Source organism: Notechis scutatus, chromosome 1 (genome assembly GCF_049901735.1).
Source record: "Notechis scutatus isolate UNSWTSFEM ecotype Mainland chromosome 1, rNotScu1.2, whole genome shotgun sequence".
NCBI lineage: Eukaryota > Metazoa > Chordata > Lepidosauria > Squamata > Elapidae > Notechis > Notechis scutatus.
Genome location: NC_142009.1, coordinates 225,705,505 through 225,727,987, shown reverse-complemented (window position 1 = coordinate 225,727,987; position 22,483 = coordinate 225,705,505). Strand labels below are relative to the sequence as shown.

The 22,483-nt window shown below is 42.9% G+C and overlaps 1 protein-coding gene across 1 annotated transcript; it reads left to right on the top strand.

Moving 5' to 3' along the window:
* The first annotated feature begins 278 nt into the window (after positions 1-278).
* Positions 279-22,092, top strand: DNPEP (aspartyl aminopeptidase). Its single transcript, XM_026665581.2, has 15 exons — positions 279-417; positions 637-715; positions 3,480-3,568; positions 3,755-3,868; positions 4,350-4,475; positions 7,612-7,742; positions 9,470-9,554; positions 9,718-9,822; positions 10,761-10,838; positions 17,104-17,187; positions 17,974-18,134; positions 19,923-19,962; positions 20,623-20,724; positions 21,258-21,425; positions 21,965-22,092. The coding sequence occupies exons 1-15, from the start codon at positions 412-414 to the stop codon at positions 22,013-22,015; spliced, it is 1,419 nt and encodes a 472-aa protein (XP_026521366.1). The 5' UTR covers positions 279-411; the 3' UTR covers positions 22,016-22,092.
* The last annotated feature ends 391 nt before the right edge of the window (positions 22,093-22,483 follow it).

Here is a 22,483-nt window from a genome sequence, read left to right as displayed (position 1 = left end):
ATACTGTAAATGTCTCTTGTGACTTCATACAGCTTCGGAGGCAGAATATTAATCTAGTACTTTGCCACTTCACAGCAGATCTGACTTAGTTAGTAGCCTTTTTGAAATCAGCCAGATCGGCTTCTGTCACCTTACCCCGAAACCAGTCATAACCATCAGAGGCGCTTTAGAAGAAAGCAGGGCCTATATAGCTTCGGGAAATTTCTTTCCTTGGTTAAATCTAATAGCCAATCGGTCGTACCAAGGGACACCTGCAGAGGGCTCCGACCCACAGCTTCCCTTTCGAAGTCCCCAGCAGGCCGAGCGGTGCGGGGTGGAGCCGACTGCACTCTTTCCGAGGCGGGGTGGCCCCGGGTAGTTAGCAGCGTCTTGTTCGTTTGACTCTGCGGGAGGTGCAGAGCCGGTAACAGGATGCAGGTAGAGGAGAAGCGGGAAGCGCTTTTCGCGCCCCCAGCTCGTTCGCTGCGGGGAAAAAGCGGGCGCTCGGAAGAACTCGGAGGGCGGGCTCCGTTTGGGCGGGCGATCGCTGTCGGGTTGCGTAGTTCAGCGGGGTGGCTACCGTAGAGAGACCCGTTGGGAAGGACCGGGACGGGGTGAGTCCCGCCTAATTCGGCTGCGTTTTTCCCCCCTTTCCAGACCAGCTCCAAGCAAGCGGTGCAGGCGGCGGCGCAAGAGCTGCTGAAGTTTGTGCACCGCAGCCCGTCCCCTTACCACGGTAAGAAAGAGGCATTCGGCGAAATCGGGAGCTTCGCCGCCGACCCCGGTGTCACCAGAGGCCTTCCTGAGGTGGCTGCGCACCCTTGCCCGGCTATGAACCAGGCTTATGATGCCTTTTCTTGACCCTTAGGCCTGGTCTCACAGTTAACGTGTAAAACCTCTGTATAAGCTTGATTTTTAAACGTTCCCCCCTTTTTCAGATTTTTTTTTTTACCCAGCCTTGGAATATTCACGCAGGATTAAAGTTAATATACTAAAAGCAAGCTGAATGGGGATGTTTCTGCATTTGATTGCCAGTATTGTTACCATTTTCTTTTTCTTACTCCTGTGTTTTTCTCTATTATTGGCTTCTTCCACCTCCATCCGTGCAAAATAATGTTTTTTAGTGTCCCAATTCTTCTGTGCCACTGCAGTGTGGGAAATTATTAACTTGTCTTTTATCATACTTGTGAGCATTAGGCAGAACAAAAGATAATGTTTCTATTTCTTCCTGAGCCTTCATAATCTTTTTTCGCAGAACTTTGCTCTTTGTCTTATCTGCAAGCCATGCTTAGCATAATTTGATATTGTTGAATCATTAATAGCACCTTAATTACTTCTTTGAAGCAGAAGCTCACACTTTTTTTAAATATACAGAAACAGCAAATATAATTTTTAATATCCTTAATCTTCCATTCCCTATGCCCGTAGGATTTGCCATAATTAGATGGCAGAATCCATCTTTAGAATGACACTTGTTACCAAACAATAAATTATCTTAACTATTTGAATAAAATTCATAATTTTGCCCAATCCTTTTCATTGCTGTTTTTCTCTCTCCTTTCTGTTTAAAAACAGTTAAATTTATATATGCATTTTTCTGATATCTTATTCCTTTCTTTTATAAGTTACTAGTAGAATGTTCTCTTGTACTTTTAATACTAATTTTTGTACCTGCATCGTAATTACAGAACTAACCTTTGAAGCAAAATAACACCATTTCCAAAGGCCAAACATAACTTGCGTATTATACAGGTATTGTGGGCAGGAGCATCTGCAAAGGAGGTCAAAAGGGTTAGACAGTGTAAGCATTCCCCCTTTTTGTATGTGCATTGTGCCATCACAATGTACGAAAAGGGTGAATCTTGCAGTAAAACACCTGCTTTCATCATTTTGACAAAAGTATCAGATTCTGCAGATGCCTCTGACACATTCACACAAAAGAGCAAGTTACTCAGGCAGTGTAACATGAGCATGCGCCATGGATACAGATTCCAACTAATGTTAACCAGAAATGGTGGCTGCTTCAAAATAAGAAGCTTAACAGAAAAGCCACAAATTGTTGTTAAGGAGTTGTGTGGAAATGACTCTAGATTTTCATATTACATAACCTAACTGGCTTAGCATATTTGCATCCACGTTTAGCATCCAGTGATACTGGTTAAGGTCCTCTCCCCTACATCAAAAAAAAATTTTTTTTTTTTAATCGAACAAATCTATACGCCGCTCATCTCACCAGCAGCAACCCTAGGTAGCTTATAGACATTCAACTGAAATGCACCATAAAATATTAAAACAATAAAATAAGGATCATAAATTTAAAATTCAAATAAAAGTAAATTCAAATAAGATTAAATTCCGTTAAAATTAAAGTCAAATAAAACTAACTAGGATGGAGAGGGAGGGAGTCAAATGTACACAAGGAGGGGGTGAGGTGTTACCTATTCCATTAGCCATCTTCAAAGTACTATATACCCACTGGGCCCCCAGGCTAGTTGGCATAGCCATATCTTCAAGGCCAAAACAATCCACTTCAGGGGGCACAATGTTCCAGAAGGTGGGAGCCATAGTGGAAAAGGCTCTTTTTCTGGACATTGCCAGCCCCAAATCCTTGGCTGACAGGGTCCACAGCATGCCCCTTCTGCCAGTGCGACTGGGAGGGATTGGGAATATACTACTACTCTTCTCTGCTTCAGAGAATTGTTAAAATATGAAAAGCTTTGTTCTTAGAATTTTTTAAAAAGAATCTTGAATTAGGGCACTGAAATTATGAGGGGGAAATTTGGGAAGAACCTTTAGCAACACATTCTCTAACATGAGGCACAGATTAAATATTGAAGTTTCTTGCTGATGAGGAATGTACTTAGACATCCAAGGTGGAAAATACGTCATATTTGTACAATATGTATATGCAATTCTTGCATGCACACTGGTATTTCCGATGTATTCACTTGGTTTCTATCTAGCTTCTTTGCTTCTTAAGTAATTGTCTTATTTCCTTTTGTAAGTATCTTGTACATTCTGTCTTGATCTACAATCCAAAATGTAATAAACCAAAGTAAGCGCTTGGCAGAGGAAGATCACAACTTGAGGCCTTAGGGCCCAAGTTGTGTTGACAGTCTCAGGACAACCTTCCTAATAATTATAACCCTAAAATTGCTCTCCAGGCTTATTGACCTCCAACTTTGTTGGGACTGAAACTTTCAGAATTCTCAACTGGCTTGTCCAAAAGCTGGGTGACAATTTGGGGAATTGCACTCCCAGACCAAGTGGTAGAAAGCTGCCTGAGGGTAGCCAGAATAAGATCACCACCACACCATCTGTTCCTGATCTGGGTCAAGCAATTCTGATAGCCTGAGGAGCACCAGTAGAGTTGCCTTGCATCCTGTTCATTTGGAGGTCATCCAGAATTGTGGATCTCTGGAGGAATTTTATAGCAAGCTTTCTTGCCAGGTGCCTTTGCTGTTTCCTTTTGTGATTGTTTCTGCTCTTCCTTCCTGTAGCGGTTGCTGAATGTCGGAAACGCCTGCTTCAGGCTGGTTTCCAGGAACTGAAAGAAACTGAACACTGGGATATCAAGCCTGACAGAAAGGTAAGGTGAAGGATAGACATAATGACTTTTCTGTGCCTTGTTTCTGGTTTATAGTTGTGTTGCCTTTATTTTGAAAGGGGTGGAAGGTTGGGTGGAAGTATGTCCAGCTATTTCCCTGAGGGACAAAGCAAAATATTGATGTCTCCATCTCTTTCTGTACTCTTTTTTTTTTTTTTTTTGCCTCAGTATTTTGTGACCCGAAACTTGTCAACGTTGGTTGCTTTTGCTGTGGGAGGACAATTCCAGCCAGGTAATGGCTTCACAGTGGTTGGAGCTCACACTGACAGTCCCTGTCTGCGGGTAAGCAATGATGTAATCCTTGTCTGACATTTTTGCTCTTGGGTGGATTTTTTCCCCCCTGCTTCTACTTGATTATCTTAATTTTTCTACCTGCTTCTACTTGATTATCTTAATTTCCCCTGCTTCCTCTGATTGTGCTTCAATCAGTACAGCTTCATCTTATTTTCCTCTTCACAGCTACAATTTTCTATATGGTGACATTATTTCTGATACTTGTTGGAAGGATTTCAGTTTTTGTACTTAGAGCCTCTTTCTTTTAAAAATGACATTAAGATGCCACGTAGTAATTGAACATGGCTCTTGGGCAGGGGTGGGCAACTATGGCCCTTTTATGAATTATGGACTTCAACTCCCAGAATTCCTGAGCAAGCCATGCTAGCTCAGGAATTTTGGGAGTTGAAGTCCACAAGTCATAAAGGGTCCATAGTTGCCCACCTCTGTTCTTGGGGGAGACCCGAGATGATGGTTGTGTCTCTTTTAGGTGAAACGGTCTTCAAAATGTAACCAGGAAGGTACAGTCCAGGTGGCTGTGGAAACATATGGAGGTGGCATTTGGAATACCTGGTTTGACCGTGATCTCTCTGTGGCTGGAAGAGTAATTTTCAAGGTCAGTCCTGCCTGAATTATTCTCCTTCTGCATTCTTGTACATTGGTACAATTGGAAAAGAACTTGAGGCTCATTTCTTTCTCCATCCAGTATTATAAGGATGTCACATAAAGATCTACTTTTGTATTACCTCAGTGTGTGGCAACAACTGTAGTGGATTTCTTCCCATGGACTCCATGAAAACATAACAAAAAACAGATATCCCATGGGGAAAAAAGTTAATAGGGGAATTTTCCCATCTAAGGTGCCTTGAGAAGGTACATGTTAAGTAATCCTGTTTACAGAACCGGAACCAACTGCTCATGGTTTTTAGTTAGCTTTTGGTAGTTGCTTTTGAAACAGTTGCTGTTCTCTTGGACTGAAATTGATGGAGGATTAAATGCAGATGTGCATAAATGTGTTTTTATCATTTAATCCTCCATCCAAAGGTCAATGCTTGTGTTGTAAAATAGATTTCAAGAGCCTTGTTGTGTAGAATACTTGTTTTATATTCATTCTTTGATTGGAGATAGAAGCATTAATATTACAGAGGGAGTCCGTAAGAATGTTATTAAGCCTCAGCACTTTTATGAATTACTGGATCAGGCTTTCAGTCCTGGTAAATCAGTACACTCAGAGAACCTGGATGCCTAACATTGTTTGTAAATTATTGGATAGTCATTCAAAGTGTGTTACATAGCATTTCGCTTGGCCTTAAATATATATGATGCAAAGCCTGATTTTAATGTTGTTTGAGTGGAACTAAAAACCAAAACTGACTAATACATTCAAAATCTGATGTTACTTCTTATCAGAGTTGCAGATTTGTCCACCTCCACCTGAGCACAGAGCTTTCAAACAAAGCCGATTTTGCTTTTGTATGGAACTGCATTATTAGGATATGCTGGTACAAGAGGGAGATATAGGTGTACTAATGTACTGGAACATGTTATTTACACATGTTCAGAGAAGTTCTCTTCATTTAATGTGCCTGGAAACAAAAATTGCTATTGCTGCTGTTTGCAATTTGGAATATACGGACAAGTGACAGAAATCAAAATATGTCTGTTCATTTTCTGTCTGTATGGGATGAGAAAAGTGTTCTTAAGTTATATTAAATTGGATGCCAGATACCCTTTTTTCCTTTTGTCTTTTTTTAAAAAAGTCTCTTGTTGCAAATGCCCATTTTTAAACATAAAATTTTAAAGAGTATTTTTAAAGGGGTGTTCTGCATACTTAATAAATAGATAATAACTTTAGTTTGGTTCATTTGTGTATAATAAAGTTGAAGACTGCTGTAAGTATCAGGTTTAGTTCTGAAACCATTATGTGACATCAACAAAACCTCTTAAGGATTCCCTGGGAATTAATTAAAACTAGGGACTTAAAGTGAAAGTTTGATGTATTTGCCTTTTAGTGTCCTCTCTAGCTGGCTTCCCATTTTAGTTTCCAAAACTAGGTTTTCCATGTTACTCAAATGACAAAGCATATATTCTGCCATGAGAAATAGTTGTCAAGTGTCAAATGTTGCTTGGGTTTCAAAACTCAAGAGGAAAAGGAAAGAAAATATTTTTACTGCATCTTAAAAATAAGTTCAGCAAGGCTGTGTTTGATTGCTCTTGGAGAAATGGTGGGAAATTAATTTTATCTATTTAGGTTTCAAAAAATAGTACAGGAAATTGCATGTTGCATCTGATAATAAATAGGGAAAATAAAATTGCGGCTAGAACCTGTTTATTATAAACAGACTACTTCTGAGAAGATTTGCACACAGTGGTAATTTTCCCAGATTATGAAATTTTTGCCTTTATTCACACAAGTTTCTTGTTCTCATGTTTTTAAGAACATCTGAAAATGCATTCAAAATTTGCACCTAGGGATATGCAGTGCTTTGGATTGGAAACAGAAGGGAACATAGAAGTGCATATTGTGCACTATGTCCCTTCCAAAACACTTTTTTCTGCTTCAGATTTAAACCGCTACACACCCATGCAAAACACTAGAAGGATAGGATAGGATAGGATAGGAGATTTCAGCAGTTGGCAAAGGTGCGTTCAGGGAGCTGCTAATTTCTTTGTGTGCTAACACTTGTCCCTCTTGATAGGTGGTTTCTCAGGTAGATACTGGATGTTTATTTCTTTAGGTCTGCTATGTATACTTATTTTGGATGTTTTCATTGTTTTTTCTTGTTTTTAATGTCTTAATTTTAATATATTTTTTGAATTACAAAAGACATTGATTGAGATGGGTGGCTATAGAAAAGGAAGGAAGGAAGGAAAGAAGGAAAACCCAAAGAAACACTATTACAGCCACCATATAGCATCCCAACGATAAATATACACCAATAAGAAGCCTGCAAGGGTAGATGATCACTTTCTTGCATTCTCCAGATGGGATTCCCAGAATTTTATGCCATCAAGATGGCTAGCAATTGTGGGAACTCCATTACCAATATTTCTGGATCACCAAATTATGCGAAACTGGTTTATTAAGGACTTGAGAGTTTATTAAACAGTCAGTAACTTCTAGATGACAAGCTGAAGGTGCTAAAGTATGGTAATATCCTTGCTGAATGGAGATGGATAAAGATTTGGTTCTAAAACGTGGTATTTCTTCCTGTGTTGAAACAAGCACACATTTCATTATGTGCTACCTCGAGTATTTCTGCTTAAGCCGATTAATCTTTGAAGAATAAAGCGTGTTACACACAAAAAAATAGTCATGTGGAATTTTTGTAGCTTTGTAAGTCAATGATGGTCAAATTTCATCTTGAAAAGCACTTGATGCTGAAATTAATACAAAGGATTTGTCTTCAAATCACCAGTTTCTTATTTGGCAGCATTGTTGTTAAGGATTGTTGCATTTCCTCTTTAGCAGCCACTAAACACCGGGGCTGGGAAATTAAAAATAAAACTCTTCTGTTAAAAATCAGAGCCATGAAATTCTCCATCTGTTCTTAGTTAAAGTTCAATGATGCATTTATTCGGGCCATTGGAACTGATTTTCTTTTGATAACCAAGCTAAGACAGAGTTACTTGCTGGAACTTTCCTGAAGAAACTTTGTAGCTTTCCTCTACGCTACCTTTTTCCCCCCATCATGAAAAAATCATGGAGCTCAAGCTACAAGGGTTTTATACTGCTTTTTTTTCCACTGCAGGACCTGTCCACAGGGCGGCTGGAGCAACAGCTAGTGAGGGTAGAACAGCCCATTCTCCGCATCCCAAATTTGGCCATCCATCTCCAACGCAGTGTGAATGAGAGCTTTGGACCAAACACTGAGCAACACCTGTGAGAGAGTAAACAGCCCTTGTCCTGCACTGTCTCAGACAAGAGCCTTTCTTGGAAGCTGTTATGTTGGGGCCAATCAGCTAGTCAGCCTTTAGGAAAAGGGATCTCAGGAGCTCTGTTTATTGACTTCCTTTTCTAGCAAGAGATAGAGTGCAAAGGAACTTTGCTGGGTTAGACCAAAGCTGTATTTATTGCAGTGTCTTGTTCCCACACTGTCAAACCAAATGGCTTTAGGAAATCCACAAAAAGCAAGGCACAGGTGTGGTAGTTCAGCCTCCCTTCTATTCCCCACCAAGTTGGGGAACAACCTTCTTTGTTTCTTAAATGTATACGTGTACTCTGTCTTGCAGTCCTGAATCCCATAGATTAACTCTATGCTGTGGACAAAAGTTCTGATTGGCCCGTGCGCGCACACACGCTCACACAGAGAGTAACATTTTATTGTGTATGATTCCAGAAAAAGAATGTGGTTTTATCAAAGTTCATAAGTGGGACTCAGGAAGGGTCATTTTGCCAATGTGGCATTCTGAGTTTGTAAACACTTCACCAAGAGATCTGCTTAGGGCTTTCCCCTGTACTTTTTCTCTTTTAATAAACCAAATAATCCCCTGGCAAACGAAGTATCAATTATCTGCTTTCAATATGTATACGACACTGCTTTTATTACGAGCCCTTTTGATTTCTCTTGGTTAAGGTAGAGCTCACTTTAAAATAAACATATGTAAAGTTATAACGGTACAGATTCACTCAAAGCAGATTTTTTGAATCTGTGGATTATAAGTAATGCTATTCTGTCCAGTTCCCTGCTTGATCCCGGAAAGCATGAGCAAGAGTTGTCCTCTTTCACAAGCACCCAGTTAAAAGACTGCAAGAAAGGAAGGGCTCGATTCATTTCTTGGCAAATCACTGCATGGATTGAATGCTACTTTTCTGATAATCTTTGGCTCAGGATGCTCCCACTGATGGGAATGATGATCTTTAGTGATTTCCCATCTTCCTGCCTTTGAATCTCTCTTACTGTCCTGGAGGACCTGCAGTCCTTTGGAACAGTTAACTGAGCTGGGGTAGAAGACTACAAGTTCAGAAAAAAAGTGATGAAGGTTGTCTCTTCCTACAGTCAGCCAGCAGGCTTTCTCCTCTGGCTTGGAAACCTCTCAGGATCCAACCATGATCTTCAAGCTTTTACTTGAGGGCTTAGTTTGCATTTGTAGTAACTGAATAGAAGGATGGAGTCTGTCAGGGGAATAGAGTTCCTCTGACAGTGATAGGGGAAATTAACATGCTCACATTTTCTTTCAGAAAAGCTGCATCTGTACGCAAAGGAGCCTTGTTCTGTCTAGAAGTGGTGAACAAGACCTCTTAAACTACTACCCGGGCTGTTCTTTAGCTCTTGGAGGCTTTAGCAGTACTCTGAATGTAATGATGGGAGAGCATCCTGAGAAAAACAGGAGAAATAGCTAGAGTAGTTTTTCAAACTTCACGCCCTTGAGGTGGGTTGGGTTAGATTCTCATCTCTCCCCAGTATTTTGCAGATTGAGAATAACAGACGATGTAATCCAGGGTTTCTGGACACTACCTCCATGGGGATGAGAAGCGTATGACTTTGTAGCTACACAAACAATGTTCCGCTTGCTTCCTCAGCTCTGAATTCTGCTGGCTCTGTAATTTTAACTTCTAAGGCTCTCCAGGGAGCAACTCTTAACAGCCAATTCATTGGCTTTCCACAGGGTCCCAATTCTGGCCACTCAAGCCCAGGAGATCCTGGCGAAGGGAGACTCCATAACAGAAGACAGCTGCACCCAGTCTTTCCAGGTAAGGTAGATTGGATAGCGGGTGCAGTAGACTCATCAGTCTGTTGTCAGTCAAAAGCTGTTGGCTGGGAAAGGGGATGTGTGAGGGGAAGCCTGTCTCTCTCACCAATTAGAGGGCTTTTTGCCAGGGTGTTGCACATTCTTAACTTCTCTTTTTCTACCAGAATCGCCATGCTCCAATTCTGATCTCCCTTCTCTGCTCCCAGCTGGAAGTGAAACCAGAACAACTGGTGGAGATGGAACTGTGTTTAGTAGATACCCAGCCCCCAGTAAGCACAGCTTTATTTTCATTTTTATTTTTTGCATTGCTACATAAGGAATTGGGGTGGAGGTTCATTCAGGTGGCTTGTGTTTAGACATGTTGAAGGATGGGTTGCAAGGGAGATAAAATCATGCTCTTCTGTAATTTAGCTTGATTTTCTAGAAATACCATTAAGTGAGATTTGTCAGGCGGTTGAGAGTTACTCCACCGTCATATTCTGCTTTGTTTTAATTTATTTGCTCACGCGTAGGCAGTATGAGAGATACATAGATAGGGGTACACTAAGAAGGACAAAAACATTTCCCAAATTATGGTGTTGCAGCTGCCAAAAAGGTAACTGATGTTTGAGAAAGTTAACAAGAGCCAAGGAGTCCAGATTCTTGTATATTTTACCTTGGTTATGCGTGCCTTGGTTATACCCCTTTTAGGGTGTTGTATCCGGTTCTGAGCACTGCAGTGCAATCAAAATGGATCTCAAACAATTTAAGACAAGAAAATGAGGGGCTTGGAAATCCAAGTCCTATAAGGAAAGTTTATTTGTTTGCTTATGAGATTTGTCCACTGTCTGAAATCTTAATGGGTTCTAGGCAGTTTACAGAACTGGCTTAAGATTGAGAGGAAGTATAGTATCAATCAATGAAATTGCCAGATAGACTTCTTTGTCATCTCTGAGGGCAAGACGAGAGCCGTTGGGTTGAATCTGTAGGGATTTAGGTTCAAGTTAGATATTCTGAGGAATTACCTGACAATAGCAGTAGTCAGCTAATTGTACGGGCTACCTCAGAAAGTGGTGTGTTTCCCCTTAGCAGAGACCAGATAGCCATCGGGCCAAAGTGCTTTAGCAGATCCCAGAAGCCAGGCATTAAACTAGATGTCCACCAAGGTCCCTGTCAATTGTATCATTCTAATTCTTTTTTTTTTTTTTTGCTTTGTGACTTCCAATAGACTTTGGGTGGTGCCTTCAACGAATTCATATTCTCTCCTCGCCTGGATAACCTCCACAGCTGCTACTGTGCCCTGCAGGTAAGTAACTTAAGGCAGTGATCCCCAACCTTTTTTACGCCGCGGCCCGGTATCCCCAACCTTTTTTATGGCGCGGCTTGTTTTGATGAAAAAGTGCTTCCGGTGAGCTTTCTACCCAGAAAAGCTCACCGGAAGCACTTTTTCATCAAAACAAGATGGTGGCGCCCAGCAAGCCAGCGGCCCAGTAGGACTTGTTCCACGGACCGGTCCCGGTCCGTGGACCGGTGGTTGGGGACTCCTGACTTAAGGGACGGGATGTCAGGAGGCAGTGCTGCTTTCTTGTTGCTGTGCTACTATCTCAGCACCCAGGAAAGGGCTTTACGGGAACACCCACCATATTTCTGCATGCTAGTTACAGATAGTCCTTGACTTACGACCATTCCTAGTCCCTGAAGAAACTGACCTACGACAAGTCCTTGCAACTGTTGCAGTATCCTTGTGGGCATGTGATCAAAATTCCAACTAGCATGGATCTGCTACGGTTGCAGCGTCCCAGAGTCGCATGATCACCATTTGCGACCAACCCCGGGAGCTTCTGGCAAGGAAAGTCAGTGTGGGGAAAGGCAGATTTGCTTAATGACGGATTTACTTGACCACGGTTGTAAAATCTCTGAGCAACAGAAGTTCTGTCCCGGCTGTGGTCATAAGTCAAGGACTCCCTGTAGATGCCATTTGCTCTCCGTGCGTTGTCTGGTTTTCTGCTGTGCATTTCATCAGGCTTTAAAAGAAAGTCACTTTGGAGGCCTGTATGCGCCAGCATCTTCCTGCAGGTTGAGCTAAACAGGTGAGGTGAGGATCGCAAGCCAAACTCTCTGGTGACCCAAAAGTTCCTGGTGCTCAAGAGGGCTGTATGTGTTCCTGGCAGAGGTCTCAGCTCAATATTATCTTCCCTTGAGCTTAAAAAAAAAGGAGGCTCTGCGTCTGACGCAGGTTCCGTTCCTTGAAGGAGATTGCTACTCTAGAAGCCTCTTAGGAAAGCCATGCAGCTGAGATCACCTCCCTCCCTTAGGCCTCCAAAGTGATTTTCTTTTAAAGCCTGATTTTCTGCATAGCAGAAAACCAGACAGCGCATGGAGGGCAAATAGCATCTACAGGTATCCCTGTGTGTGTCAGGGAAGGGCTTGTCACCCTCCCATCACAAGACCTACTGACCACACGAAGCCCTTATAAGCAGAAGGACACCAACACTGACATTCCCTAAATTCCACCATGGTACCTAGCCTGGTAACAAAATGTTCGGAAACCAACCCACAAGCCACCATTATCCTACACCCGAGCTACAGGTATTCGCCACTATTGCAGGGCTTGTGATGCGGGATGGAGGCAGGGTTGGGAAACTTGACTTGTTTTTAACTGGGCTTGATGCTTAAAGATAGGATAGATCAGAGGTCTTCAAACTTGGCCACCTTAAGACTTGTGGACTTCAACTCCCAGAATTCTGGGAGTTGAAGTCCACAAGTCTTAAGGTTGCCAAGTTTGAAGACCCTGGGCTAGATAGATCGATGCAGGGGTACACAGAGGGAGAAAATGCCCTGCAGACAAACATAGAAGGGGAAGAAATGGCACAAGGGAAGGGAAGCTGCCTCTCTGTCAAGTCCCTTCAGATTTAGTCTAATGAAGGAAGGCAAGGTAACAGTGAAGATAACTCCTCCAACCAAAACATCCTGTCCCTCAGTGCTGGGTCAGTTGCTGATTAAAACATCTAATGCGCATATCACTGAAGCCTGGCTGAACTGAGTTATTCCTTTAACTTCCCTTATCCAGCTTCATCTCCGTGGTGCAGCATGCTGGGACCTGACAGCAGGGAGGTAGAATGTCAACATCCTCTGCTTGTCAGGACAGATAGCTAGTTTTGAGCTGCTTTGGACAACCAGGAGAGTTTATGCATATTATCAGCTCTACTTTTCACAGTCTCCTGAGCTCTGGAATGACCTGTGCTTTTTGTTCTAGAGCGCCCCTAACAGAATATGTGTGCTTCAGATCCATGCATGGACCAAATGTACTTCGGCTGGGTCTGTGCACGGATGAAACATATGGCTTGGTTCAAGAAAGGTTCATTGTGTATATCTGGACCTTGCACATCCCCTGTACTTAAGATAAGTCTGTTGGATCAGGCCAAGGCCCATCTTACTCTGCAGTGCCCATAAGCGGGAGATGGCAACATGCTCCTTGTCACTGTGGTATTCCTACAACATCCGGAGGAATGCTGCCTTGAACCTGGGGGTCACATTGAGGCCTCCCGCTTCATTTGGCCTTCACAATGAATGTATGTTTCCAATCCCGCTTTTTAAAAATCAAGTTAGTGGCCTAAAGGTTGAATCATAGCAACTGGACCAATCTTTGTTAGTCTGAGATATTTCGTTTGATTGAACCTCCATTGACATATTGAAACACATTTTGGGGAGAACCCCCTTGAGCTGGTGTGGCAAGAGTTGGTATATTCCAAGGACTCTCTGACTCTTTGCCTAACTCATTTTGCTCTGACTGATGAAGTTGCTTGGATGAGCAACAAAACGTCTCAGATTAACAAAAATTGGTCCAGTTGCCATGACAGTTTTTTGGCCTCGACAGTTGAGTCTTCATTGACATACAAATTAAAGGCCATTTCATGTGTTATGGTAATGAATTCTTTGTTAATTATGCATTGTGTGAAGAAGTCCTTCCAGTCAGCTTTCTCAGATGGTCTGTGGTCCTAGTATTTTGAGGAAGGAAGGCAGGACACACACACTATTTTCTCCCTGCCATGTTCTTTTATAAAACCCAGCATGTTGCCCCCAGTTGCTTCTCCAAGCTAAGAAGTCTCCAATATTCTAACCTATACTAAAATAGAATAGAATAACAGAGTTGGAAGGGACCTTGGAGGTCTTCTAGTCAAAACCCCCTGCCTAGGCAGGAAACCCTATACCACTTCAGACAAATGGTTATCCAGCATCTTTTTTAAAACTTCCAGTGTTGGAGCATTTACAACTTCTGGAGGCAAGTTGTTCCACTGATTAATTGTTCTAGCTGTCAGGAAATTTCTCCTTAGTTCTGAGTTGCTTCTCTCCTTGATTAGTTTCCACCCATTGCTCCTTGTCCTGCCCTCAAGTGCTTTGGAGAATAGCTTGACTCCCTGTTCTTTGTGGCAGCCCCTGAGATATTGGAATACTGCTGTCATGTCTCCCCTAGTCCTTCTTTTCATTAGGCATACCGAGTTCCTGCAACCGTTCTTCATATGTTTTAGCCTCCAGTCCCCTAATTGTCCGATAGAAAAGATATTCAAGCCTTTTGATAATTGGCTGCATTTTTCTGTACATTATTGTTTTTAGCCCTGTTAACCATTTTTCAAATGTGGAAGTCAGAACTATATTCACTACTGCTAACTTAATGTACTGTAGCTTTCTATAGATGTTCGATTTTATTACCGTATTTGCCGGCGTATAAGACGACTTTTTTGCCCTGAAAAAGATGCCTCCAATTGGGGGGGGGTCGTCTTATATGCCGGGTCGTCTTATACGCCGGCAAATAGTAATTGGGAAGCACTGTGGCTGCCCGCGGCTGAGGCACTTTGCGCACCGTGGAAGCGAATCCCGTGAAGCCGAAAGGAGCAGCCAGCCTTCTCCCAGCTCCCAAGGAAGCGAGGCTCGCACCGCCCGAGCTCCGCTGAGGTATCCGGCTGGGGCTGTCAGGAGTTGTTACCGCTGGCGCGGCTCGCAGTCCAGTCGCGTTGCCTCGGGAAGGGAAAGGCAAAACCAGGAGCCGCTGCTGCCATTGCAAAGCGCCGCCGCAGCTCTTCCTTTTGCCTTTCCTTCCCGAGGCAACGCGGGACTGGAGCAGCGGAGCCGCGCCAGCGGTAACAACTCCTGACAGCCCCAGCCGGATACCTCAGCGGAGCTCGGCGGTGCGAGCCTCGTTCCTGGGAGCTGGGAGAAGGCTGGCTGCTCCTTTCAGCTTCACGGGATTCATTCCACGGTGAAAAGTGCCTCAAAAAAAAAGTGCAAAAGTGGAAGGCGTGCGGAAGAGGGGCGAGTATATAACAAACTATATTTTGAGTGGAAATGTTGGGGGGTCGTCTTATACGCCGGGTCGTCTTATACGCCGGCATATACGGTATTTTTATTCACTTTCCTAATGACCCAGGACATAGAATTTGCCTTTTTCATAGCTGCCACACGCTGAGTTGACATCTACTCTGTTCTATTCAAAGTTTCTTTGCATGATCAATTACAGACCCAAGTCCCATCAGTGTATATGGGAAGTTAGTGGGATTTCCTCCATTAAGCTTGAACTAACTTGAATTGGTTTGCCATTTGGTTAACCATTCACCCATAAGTGGTGAAATGTTCTGGAGTTCTTCACAGGGTACTTGTTCTCTACCCCTTTAAAAATTTAGCATTGCCTCCAAACTTGGCCATTCGTTGCTTATCTCAGAGTCTTGATTGATTATTAAGTTAAAAACGAATGGTTCCAATTCAGATCCTTGAGGGAGGGATTCCATTTCTTACCCTGTTACACTAAATAAAGGTTGATGTGTTCTCACTCTTTGTTTTCTCTTTAACTAATTAGCAATCCATAAATGGTCCTCTTAACCCATAGCCAGTAAATTTAAACAGAGCCTTTGATGAAGAATTCTTGCAAAGACTTCTTGAAAATCTAAATAGACAGTGTCAAGAGTCACCTCAATCATGTCCCAGTTGACACTCTAGGAGGCTCTGCTGATCCCAGTTGTTTACCAAACCTAAGTTAAAGTCACGAATGAAGACATATATGTGTCCCAGGATAATGTTGCAGGATCCAATCTGGGTTGGTCACCAGGACTATGCGCTAGATTAGCCCAAAGTACACATTCTGGTGAGAAAGACGCTCCCTGAGGATGGGCCTCAGCACAAGTCCGAAAGTTCGGAAGACTAAACCTCTGGTCCTGGTGACTGACCCAGATTGGTTAATAAGTTAAAGTGGCGCTATTACTCTTTAAAGCCCTAAATAAAAGTAAAATTGACGTGAGGGACTGCCTGCTAAAAACCTATTCAGCCAGTCAGTTCTTCAGCGGTGAAGAGACCGCTTGTGAAGTCATCTTAGGAGACAGGTCAATGGAGTAGCCTTCGTTAACACGCAGTAAAAAACAGATGCTTGTCAAAATAATTTATTCCATTTAAATATAGCTAGTCTTAAACGGTCCATTAGTCAAATCCAAATTCAGTCAAGTCTGTCGGGATACTCTATTGCAAAGTCCGTCGTGTCCATTCCCAATATAATATCTGTCCCAAACTATCCCCCGTTGAATATCATCAAATTCACCTTCTTCTCCGATCCAGCAAATGCGTCTTCTAGCGGTAGAGCCAGGTCTTTGCTTATTAGTGTTTTCGCTGCACAAATTCCATGTTTTTTTTTTTTTTTCCCAAACAGTTGGGTTTCTTAAAAAGTTTTTCGGGGAACCGCCTTCTGAAGATCTTAGTGCAGTCAAGAGGCTCGCTTACTTGGCAAAAAGGAGACCTTCCCTCCAGTGTCCTTCCCAAACTATGGAATGCATTTTTCTCACATACACGCTTTTGGTGTCCACAAATTCCATGAAGGTTGAATATGTAGAGACCAACAAGGGTTGATTGACTGAACAGATATTAAATCCAGGATTCTCCTGGAAACAGACACAAAAAGGGAATAATCTTGCCATTTTAAATGTGGAAGTGGAAGTGGAAGCAATTTGCGCTTTGTGCATACAGAGCATTAACATTTAACAGCATCTTTAGAAAGGCAGGAGAGAAACAGTACAAATTGAAAAGTTTGGAGGAATTGAACAAAACTAGTTGATCAACTTGCTGAGATCAGCATTTTTAAGCAATTAGTACCTATTAACTTCAGTTTTATTACCCTCTTACTTCTACCAGTGCAATGAATTTCTGATGTAGAAGGGGGTTACTGTAAAGAATTGGGCTTAGAGGAGCTGCTTCTGTATTGTAGCTGCAAAGAGCTTAGAGGAACTGGAAAGAAATCAAAACTCTCTATTTTCCTAGGCTGGTATATTTTTTCCAGATGGGCGTTTTGGAAGAACACTTAGTCAAGACTTACAAATAGACTTCCTTGCTGAGTGGGAGGTATAATTCAGGTTTCTTCTTGTATGAATGATCCAAGCTATGAACTGCAGATCCTTCCTGTCCTAGGCTTTAAGCTTCCAGAAGCTCCAGCATTGTTCTGATACAAACTCATAAGCCAGGGACAAAGCCAGCAGAAAGTGTTTTTGAAAATCCTATCTCATCAGTTCACCTTGGTCCCTTGTCTAACCCTTCAGGCTTTGATTGAATCTACCGATGAGCCTGACGCTCTCTCTCGAGAACAAAATGTGCGCCTGATTGCACTCTACGACAATGAAGAGGTTAGTGGTAAGCTCTTTTGCTGGATAGGAAGTCGAATATCCCATTCTGATCTGAAGGAATACTTAACATGGTTACATCTAATAGGGTTGGGAGATTTTTTTTAAGCACACTTTAAGCCCTTTGACGTCCAAAAATGATAAGAGGCCCTAGCTGGTGATGCTATGAGGTAACGAGTGGGACCAAAAATTTCCGCCAGGAGGTGGGGATAATTTAAGGAATGAAATGAGTTTAAGTCACTCTCAGATTGTTGTGATTTAGAGGAGGAGCATATCCTATTCTGATCTGAAGGAATACTTAACATGGTTAAATCTAATAGACAACATGGGTTGGGAGATTCTTTTGAGCACATTTGACATCCAAAAATGATAAAGGGCTCTAGCTGGTGATGCTGTGAGGTAACCAGAGTGGGACCAAAAATTTCCACCAGGGGTAATTTAAGGAATGAAATGAGTTTAAGTCTCGTCTCTTAAGCCACTCCCATATTGTCCTGATTCAGAGGAGCGTTGGGGCATTTAAAAAAGAGGTCTGAAGCCACACTCACCTCAAAAGAAAATTTAAAAGGAGGACCTCAGAAAAGCATGCCAAAGTGTGGCAGGTTGCCCAAAGTAACTTATCAATCAAACGGTAGCGGGATTGTGGACAAAATAAACTATAGATAAGAAGCAGAAATAGAAGTGATGAGGGGATAACTGAAACTGATCTCCAAATTGGAATGGCAGTTAAAATTCTTGTAGCATCAAAATGTTTCTTGACAGTTCGCCTTTTGAATGCCCTCTTTCCGGCAGGTTGGTTCGGAAAGTGCTCAAGGGGCTGCATCGCTCCTCACGGAGCTTATCCTTCGTCGCATCTCAGCTTCGCCCCAGAACATTACAGCCTTTGAGGAAGCAGTGCCCAAATCGTGCATGATCAGTGCAGATATGGCTCATGCGGTGCACCCAAATTATGCGTGAGTATGTTGTCAATGGACAGCGTGAGACAGTGTGCCAGGGCTGGATATCTATATATATCTATATCTATCTATCTATCTATCTATCTATCTATCTATCTATCTATCTATCTATCTATCTATATAGTTAGTTAGTCAGAAGGAGGCAGCTGCTTTCAATGAACTTACTTTACAAGTATTACCTCCGATTCCATCCTTCAGATTGTATGAAACTTAACAGGGGAAGCTACTTGAATCATAAAACCCTCAGATTCTCTTGTAAGGTGCTTTTGTTGTACTTTTCCCATATCTGAAAAGCCAAAGGGATATTAAAAATCTCCCTATTACCTTGGGGTTACAGGTAGTCCTCAACTTACAACAGTTCACTTAGTCACCGTTCAAAGTTAACAAAGGCACTGAAAAAAGTGACTTATGACCGTTTACAGCCATTGCAGCATCCCTATGGTGATTTACAGTTGGCTGCTTGACAGGTGATTCACATTTATGACGGTTGCAGTGTCCCAGGGTCATGTGATCACTTTTTGCAACCTTCTGACAAGTAAAGTCAATGGGGAAGTCAAATTCACTTAACGACTGTGTTACTAATTTAAGAGCTGCAGTGATTCACTTAACAAATGGGGCAAGAAAAATTGAGGGCTACCCATACTTGTAAAACGCAGAGGTTTAGATGACTGACATTCCTCTCCAAATGATAGATGATTCCCCACTATAGATATATATATATATGTATGTGCATTTAATGTCTATAGACACCCATATCTTAAACAAGTAACTCTAAATATCAATATATCTAACAAACGGGGCCCTTCATACTCTCGATAGCCCAGGCACAAAGCCAGGTCTTCCAAGTCCTTATGAAAGGCCAAAAGAGTTGGAGGTTCATCCTCAACTCTGAGGGGAGAATGTTCCAGAGGGTAGAAGTTACGGCAGAGAAGGCACTTTTAGTCTCCACTAGCTGACCTTCCTTGACTGAGGGAACCCACAGCATATCCAGCCTGTTGGATTGAATTGGATGCATAGAAATCATTAATTTTGTTCCTGGATTTTGGAACCCTCTGAAAGTTGGTAGCTCTTTAGAACGGATCTATTTACTTATTTTGTAAAGGACTGAGTCAGGATTTGGGGCAAAGTCATGGGCAAACCATCTCTCTTCCGAAGCTTTGAAGTTGCTAGAAAGGGTCCAGGTAGTCCCCCTGCCCCTTATGACAATAATGGCACCTAGAATTTCCATCATGACGGTCACAAGTGAAGGCGCAAAAGTGACCAATTTTTATAACCTTTTTTTTTTGTAGCTGTCACTAAACAGGTGCAGTACTTGTAAAGCAAATGTGGCCGCTGTAAAGCAAACCAGGTGATAAGTGCTTGTGGAAGCTCTGCCATAACTTCAGACTGTTGCTAAGCAACCAGTCGTTAAATGAGAACGATGAAAACCAGATGAATATGCAAGTGGGTCTATGCAGCCCTACATGCAGTGGGCTTTCAAGCGTGAAACATCTTTCAGAACTGGTGCTGAGATGGCCTCCTTCATCCTCTTGCGACCGCATAAAGTAATTTTATTCTAATCATTTGAAGGCACTCCTTTCTCTCCGGGCCAGACGTTCTGTTCTAATGAGAGATCTCTGCACAGAGGCTTCTTCACTGGCTCTGTCAAAAGGGCGACTCTGTCTCATCTATTAAAAATGGCTCGAATGCATTACAGCGACAGCCCCTCTTTCCTTTGGTCCTCTGATCTTTGAAATCCAGGCACAAGGGGGGAAGCATGCTTACTGAAGGCTGTTCTTTTCGCAGGGACAAGCATGATAAGAACCATCGGCCACAGTTTCACAAGGTAGGTAATGTGGACTAGTTGGCCACAGCATGATTTTGAAAGCTAGTCATCTCAGCAAGCGGCACAGGAACAACTCACTGAGGGGGCAGATGTCAAATGCAAAACCGATTCTTTAAATGGAGATTTCTTTTTTCTTAGTTGAAAGCCAGCTGTGGGAGTGCCCGAAACAATGATAATAGTTTTGAATAGATTCAGGATTGGGGAGGGCTCAGGAGATAAAACTCCATATGGCAGATGACTAGTAGAAAAGCACTTTCTGGAGATTATGTTGTTGTTTTGGTGGCCTAGATATGGGAAAGTACGCTAAAGGTAATTATTTTGATTATTGGAAGCTATATATCTTCCTTGTTGTTGAGCCCAAGCAGGGCAAAACAGTTGTGCTTCTCCCAGATGAAGAGATGGGGGAGAGTTGGAGAGAAGCACACAGATAGGAAGGGAAACTCTCTTTTTATAGATTTTGTATCTTACGTCAGTAAATTATTTATGTGGAAGAGATGTATCATTTTAAGAGTTGGGAGTCTGGTGGGAAGCACAAGTCGAGCCCTTTCCTGTTAGGGTGGAACGATGGCACATCTCAAGAAATTCCACGCAGAATGGAAACAAGCGACACATTTTCAGAGTAGAGAACCTTTCTCTTCAGTCTGGTGATTTTCTGTGCAGGGACCTACTCTGAAAATAAACAGCAACCAACGCTATGCCTCCACTGCTGTCACAGAGGCATTGATTCGTGAGATTGCCACGCGTGTCAACGTTCCTTTGCAAGTAAGCATTTTGAAAAGTAAAGATTCCCTTTATCCGGGCACTTTATTGGAAAACACTACACAGGCAGACTCCATGGTATATCCTGGTGTTTTCTATCCAAGTACTAAGCAGATCTGACCCTACTTAATTTCCAAGCTTAAAGAAGGTTGACTGCATGCTACCAATGCTGCATGGTGCTTCCACTGGTCCACTGGTCCACTCCGTTAGGGGCAAAACTTCCTACCTGCTAGAAACAGGGGAAACAAGACCAGGGAGGCTGGGGCTTTATAGTTAAATGCTAAATGAAGGGCTTCTCCCTCTGAAGATGTTCCCTTCTCCATTTTCATTTGGTGGTTCAGTCCACGTTAGAAACTTCAGCTTGATTGTTGGGTTGGACTGGCCAATGCCAAGGATCTAAGAACCCCCAGCGATATCCATTCAAAAGATTCAGTTCTATATCCTGCCCCCTCCCCCGCTCCTTCGTTGCTATCAAAGAGATAGTCAGCTGTCTGCTCCCTTTCCCCCCCCCCTCCTTTTTCTCATGTCGGTTGCAGGAATTTATGGTTCGAAATGATTCTCCCTGTGGCACAACCATTGGACCCATCCTGGCTTCCCGCCTTGGCTTGCGTGTTCTTGATATGGGTTCCCCACAATTAGCTATGCACTCCATCCGTGAGATGTGCTGCACTTCAGGGGTTCTTCAGACCATCACTCTCTTCAAGGTAGGCGATAGCTTGGGTGCTTCTGCCCTGGGAACGGGGCCGAAGACGGCGTGCAGAGTCCTAGCCTGCCTCTTTTTTCCTTCCGCCCTGCACCTTCCAGCGAAGATTGCTTGAGCTAAGCAAGATATACTAAGTCCCTAGGTAGGGTAGCAAAGCCCTTTTGCAGATAAGCACCCCCTCCCATCAGGAGTAGCAGATTTGAAGGAGCGGAAGGAAAGAAACAAATGGGGATTTGGGGGTGGGGGGAGATAGGAACAGGTCCTAATCTGCGCCTTCCTCCGCTCCCAGTTCCTGGGTTGAGGTTTGGGCTTTGGTTCTTGCAACTCTCTAATTCTTCTTTGTAATCTTGTCTTCATGTTGCCATGGCTACAATGGTGGCCTTGAATCAGTGATGGGTTTCCATGGCAACACTGCCTCACGATTCTCTGGCTGCCATGGTGACGCCATTGTGTGTATTGACAGCTGCCTGCTTTTTTTCCCTTTGAGAGCCTTTCTCTGCATCCCCTCTGACCCTGACTTCTCTCTTTTCTCCTTCCCAGGGCTTCTTCAATTTGTTTCCCACCTTGGATCAGGCACTTCTGAGCAGCTGATGGGCAGCCTGAATGCGGAAAGAGGCTCTCCCTTTTCCTTAGGCTGGATAATAATTAAAGCAGCTTTAATCCAGTGACCTCTGTGCAGTTCAGAGGCTTGCTGAGTTTTGATTTGCTTTTCTGTCTCGCCTCAGAACAGAAATTACCTCTTAGGCATATTTACATTATTATGGCTGAGCCCGAGAGGCATAAAATAACCTTTGAACCCTTTTCCCCCCCGCTATCAGTAGTAAGACGATGAAATTTAAATACTGGCCTCTGGAATAATTTAATATTTCAAGTGAGAAGTAAAATTACAGATGACATTCTGGTGTTGGTAAATGCCAAATGATGCAGACCTCCGTTTCTCCTTCCACTCCCACACCCGCTGCTTGCACAGCCTGTGTGAAGTTAGCAAAGGCGATGCTGGCTCATCGAGTAACATACAAAGGTCATGTATGCAGAACTGCTCCGCATAGATTATGTTCT